This window comes from Episyrphus balteatus, chromosome 4 (genome assembly GCF_945859705.1).
Source record: "Episyrphus balteatus chromosome 4, idEpiBalt1.1, whole genome shotgun sequence".
NCBI classification, from domain to species: Eukaryota; Metazoa; Arthropoda; class Insecta; order Diptera; family Syrphidae; genus Episyrphus; species Episyrphus balteatus.
This window is the reverse complement of record NC_079137.1, coordinates 33359447-33364722: the sequence shown is the minus strand read 5'-3', so window position 1 is coordinate 33364722 and position 5276 is coordinate 33359447. Positions and strand designations below refer to the sequence as shown.

Sequence of the window (5276 nt, the reverse complement as noted above, 5' to 3'; positions counted from 1 at the left end):
TTTTCTATGGTGTATGAAACGTCCACACGAAATTTTATCAACCTCCCCCTTTTTTTCAAGGAGTAGTTGATAATATTTTGACTCTTGCTCTTTGAGTAAAAGACAATTCATAAAGAGTCCAATAACTTTTTACATGATGGTCGAGACATTTTGGTATTGATTTTATTCGATCGGGCGTTAGAAAATACCTCGAAATCATGTATCATATTAATACAATATTTCATTGCCTATACTACGATATGCAACAAATCGAGTGCAACACAGAAAAAGTCTTGTATCTACCCTTCCGAATGGAATACAAGGTGGCCCAATATCTCAAAATAACTCTTAAATTGAGTACTACCAACTATGTTAATTTCATGCTTTTATCACAAAGTGCACGATTGAACTCTTTTTTAATGCTAAGCCGCCTCACTAAAATCCACTCAATACATTGGTGAAAGGTTTTTTCCTATTAATATGAATTAATATTGGATTTTAAGGGTGTTAGCTATATTAATATAAAGGGAAGCAATTACCATTAAATACTTCTAGATTTTAATAGCTCTATCACTTTCAAAACCTTTTCGATTTTTTCAAATCGACTATTATTTTAAAAGGGTTTTGGTACTTGCATCACAACGCTATTTTTCTTAAAAAACTTCCTTAAAATACACCCTTTCCCAAAAAAATATTTCGATGCACTCTTTTATTTTTTTAAGATAGCCCTGAGGAAAGAAAAGTGATTCTTATTTAGTATAATGATGTATAGGATACAAATTTACTTTAATGCGATTTTGGTAGCCTGCCCTTACAAATTATAGTCAAAAACAAATATGTTTTCTGTTTCGATTTTGCCAAAAAATATGAAGTCTATAAAAGTAAGTGAAAATATTTTAGTCAAGTACAAAAAACTTCAAGTTTTTTTACTTTTGATCAAAAAAATATTTTTTTTGTACTTGACTTAATTAATTAGTGGTTAAGAGTTAAAGATAGGCGAATAGTCGTTATTTTCGATATTTTACCATTTTTGAAATCGAAATACATACCTATTTTCTAACTAAAGTCACATTTTTTTGTAAACAAAATGACCTACGAGAATCTCATAAAAAAATAACTGAGCAATACATGAAAAACCACTATTTTTACCAATTTTAAGTTCTATGCGAGTTTCGTAAAGTCCAATTTTGTTTTTTTTTATTTTTAATAATTTTGACTTTTTTTTTAAATGCATCTTAGTAGAAAAATCAAAACGGCAAACCTGTTTTTCATTTAAGAAGTGTTTTTTGTTTATTTTTTTAATTGCATTTTAATTTTTTTAAATAAAAAAATGACAACCATAAACCGTACCTACTTATTAACAAGTATGAACATTGCGTTAGAACTGTCGTCCCGTTTTTTGTGTATCCTGATAAAGACAAAATAATCACTTAAATTAAATAATAGCTGCGTTTTAGTTTCCTCGTGATCCGGATCAGATCATTGTTTTTATTAGCTTTACAACAAAAGCAGAATTTTGTTTTGTTATTGTTTCGCAAATAAATAAATGATATAATCCGGATCACGAGGAAAATGAAACACAGCTAATATTAGTTTAAAGCTTTAATATTTTTTTTTACGAATCCATTACTTTTCCCTTAAAATTTCTTCATCAATAGTAAAAAAAATTGTTTATATTGACAAAAAATAAGTCCTTGTTGTCACCCGCTTTCGTTTGGAAATTTCCGTCTGTTTTTCTACTTATATTTAGTTCAATCCATCAAGAAGCATACGCCAAACACAGAAAATAATAAAAAAAGATTCCAAATGTGTTCGGCTACGTAAAGTCAATTACACAGAGATACCACAATTCACAACGATCTATAAGAAATAGGTACCTACGTATCTATCACTCATTCACTTTTTATTATTGTTATTGTTTGTTAGCAATAATCAGAGACGAGCCTCCAAATTTCTAGCCAATCCAAAACAAGTACGACCAACTTTTAAGTGGTGTGTGTCCCATATCTCAGAGACAATCTTCTACAACAATCTACCAGATACAAACAAAAATCTATTTGTATACGCAGTTTTATAACCGTAGACAGCGTACGACGACTAAATTTTTCGCATATAAAAGCATTGGCCAAACATTTTAGCCATTAGTTACTCGTAGCTTCAGTAAATGGAAAGATCAAGTGATAGAAACAGTGATCTTATTGAAAATTTTGACAAGAAACTTTGGAGGAACATAGAATTTTTAGAAATTATTTGAACAATTTATAATTGAATTTATATAAATTTTTTGTGAAATTATACATTTTTGTTGAATTTAAAAAAAACCTTCAACATGCCTGAGTTTATAGAAAAATCAAATGTGTAAGTTTAAACTCTCTTTCACCCTACACTATCTACTTTTCCTGTTATTCTGCTCTTCTTGTTTCTGACGTAACATTTTTGTTTTATTGCGTGCATTATTTACAGGTTGCCTGCATATTTGTTAAAGAACAAAGCCCAAACGAACTTCGGACTCTACAACCATATTCGAGGAGTTAATATATCCAATGGTGACTGGTCCAACTTGACTGTGAATGTTAAGGCATTCGTTGAGCAAGCTGTTTCGCTTTGTCAACCTGATCAAGTGCATATCTGCGATGGCTCCGAAATGGAGAACAAGATACTTTTGAAGAAACTCGTCGAAACTGGAACTATTGTGCCATTGCCAAAGTATGAGAACTGTTGGTTGGCAAGAACCAATCCAGGCGATGTGGCTCGTGTCGAATCAAAGACATTCATTTGTACCGAAGAGAAACAGGAAGCTGTTACAACTCCCACCGAAGGAGTTAAAGGTACATTGGGGAATTGGATTTCACCCGATGATATGGAGCAAGCTGTTCAACAGCGTTTCCCTGGATGCATGAAGGGAAGAACTATGTATGTGGTGCCATTTTCTATGGGACCAGTTGGATCGCCACTTTCGAAAATCGGTATTGAACTTACCGATTCCGCATATGTGGTTGCATCGATGAGAATTATGACTCGCATGGGAAAAGCAGTTCTTGATCAATTGAAGAAATGTGAGGAATTTGTTAAGTGTCTACATTCAGTGGGAACTCCAGCGAATGGAGTTGTGGAAATGCCATCTTGGCCATGTGATCCAGAGAGGACGATTATCCTGCATAAACCAGCAGAAAATTTGATTGTTTCATATGGTTCAGGGTATGGTGGGAATTCTCTTTTGGGTAAGAAATGTTTTGCCCTGAGAATTGGAAGCACTATTGCGAAGCGCGAAGGATGGCTAGCTGAGCACATGTTGATTCTGGGTATCACCAATCCTGAAGGTCAGAAGAAATATATTACAGCAGCATTTCCTTCAGCTTGTGGTAAAACCAATTTGGCAATGTTGAGTCCTTCATTGCCAAACTACAAAGTCGAGTGCGTTGGAGATGACATCGCATGGATGAAGTTCGACAGCAATGGGGTATTGCGTGCCATTAATCCAGAGAACGGATTCTTTGGAGTTGCGCCAGGAACTTCCGTAGAAACCAATCCGATCGCCATGAATACAGTTTTCAAAAATACTCTATTCACAAATGTTGCTTCCACATCTGATGGAGGAGTATACTGGGAAGGAATGGAGAGCAGTCTTGCACCTGGAGTACAAATTACAGATTGGCTAGGTATGCCTTGGGATAAGAACTCTGGCCGACCAGCAGCTCATCCAAATTCTCGCTTCTGTACACCAGCATCTCAGTGTCCAATGATCGATCCAGCATGGGAGGATCCAGAAGGAGTGCCAATTAGTGCTATTTTATTTGGAGGTCGTCGTCCTGAAGGAGTGCCATTAGTTTATGAAGCAAATTCATGGGCACATGGGGTATTTGTGGGAGCAGCAATGAGAAGTGAAGCTACTGCTGCAGCTGAGTTCAAGGGAAAGGTTATCATGCATGATCCCTTTGCCATGCGTCCATTCTTTGGCTATAATTTCGGTCACTATCTGTCTCATTGGTTGAGTATGGAAAAAAGTGGACGCAATCTTCCAAAAATCTTCCACATCAATTGGTTCCGCAAGGGTAGTGATGGTTCATTTTTATGGCCAGGTTATGGAGAAAACTCTAGGGTCTTGGAATGGATTCTTAAGAGAGTTGATGGTGAACCATGTTATGTTGAGTCACCAATTGGTCGTATGCCAACCACAGATGGACTGAATCTCAGTGGAATGTCAGCACAAATAAATGTCAATCAACTTTTCTCACTTGACAAGAACTTTTGGGCGGAAGAAGTTAAAGCTATTTCAACTTATTTTGAAACACAAGTTGGAGCAGATTTACCACTAGCTGTGAATGAAGAACTTAAAAGCTTAGAAAGACGTGTAGCTGAGATGTAAGCACCAGATAGAGATACTTTAGATATAACGTCATACCTACTTTTAAGTACCTACCTACTCTAATACAACAGAATTTATGTACCATGAAAATAGCATGTAAGGTTATAAGTATTTTTTTTTTATTTAACATATTTTATACATAAATGGTATAGATATATAGGATTATCGTTTATTACAGTTTTATGTTGAAACCACAATAAAAATGAACATTTCAAAATAAATATTTAAAAACAAAAGAAAATTTATGAGTCTTATTCTTTTATCAAGGACGAAACGTAGAAGATACGAGTAGTAATGGTAATGAAAGGGATTATGTTAAGTACCATTTAATCGGTATAAGATTGAGAACAAGACCCATTTCGACGGCAGTTAACATTTAAAAAAGAAAATTAAAAAGGCATTTCTTTTTAATCCAAATGATAGCAGGCAACATGAAACCGACCAGACATTCAAACAGGTTGTCGGCTTAAATTGAATTAAATTCTTTCTAGCGAAGGGTAGTTTTCACTCAAGAAAAGAAGATTGTCTTTTTATTTGAAGCTTTTCTTTGGATATTGAAACACTATTGAAAGTATTATTTTAATATTCGTGTAAATGAGATAAAGTATCGTACTGTACTTTTTTGTAAGGCCAAAGACTTGTTCTTGTATAGTGTTTTTAAATAAATCTGTTTAATGGAACAGTTTTTGAAAAATCAATTTTCAAAAAAAATATATGGCTTTTTTGAAAAAAAAAAAATTTTTGGTTTTTTTTTTTAATTTATCGAAAACGACAAGACGTTTTGGATCCAGTTTTCGTTTAAAAAAAAATAAAAACATAAAATTATGTAATTAAAATTTTGAAAGAAATAAGTTCGAAATTTATTTTTTCACTTTTTTTCAAAATTTTGATTTTGAAAAGTAATTTTTCAAAAACTAGTCAATATTAGCTG

General features: G+C 33.5%; 1 protein-coding gene across 1 annotated transcript; it reads left to right on the top strand.

Moving 5' to 3' along the window:
• The first annotated feature begins 2118 nt into the window (after positions 1 to 2118).
• Positions 2119 to 4586, top strand: LOC129917737 (phosphoenolpyruvate carboxykinase [GTP]-like). Its single transcript, XM_055997823.1, has 2 exons — positions 2119 to 2337; positions 2443 to 4586. Exons 1-2 carry the CDS (start codon positions 2309 to 2311, stop codon positions 4343 to 4345), a joined length of 1932 nt encoding a protein of 643 aa, XP_055853798.1. The 5' UTR covers positions 2119 to 2308; the 3' UTR covers positions 4346 to 4586.
• The last annotated feature ends 690 nt before the right edge of the window (positions 4587 to 5276 follow it).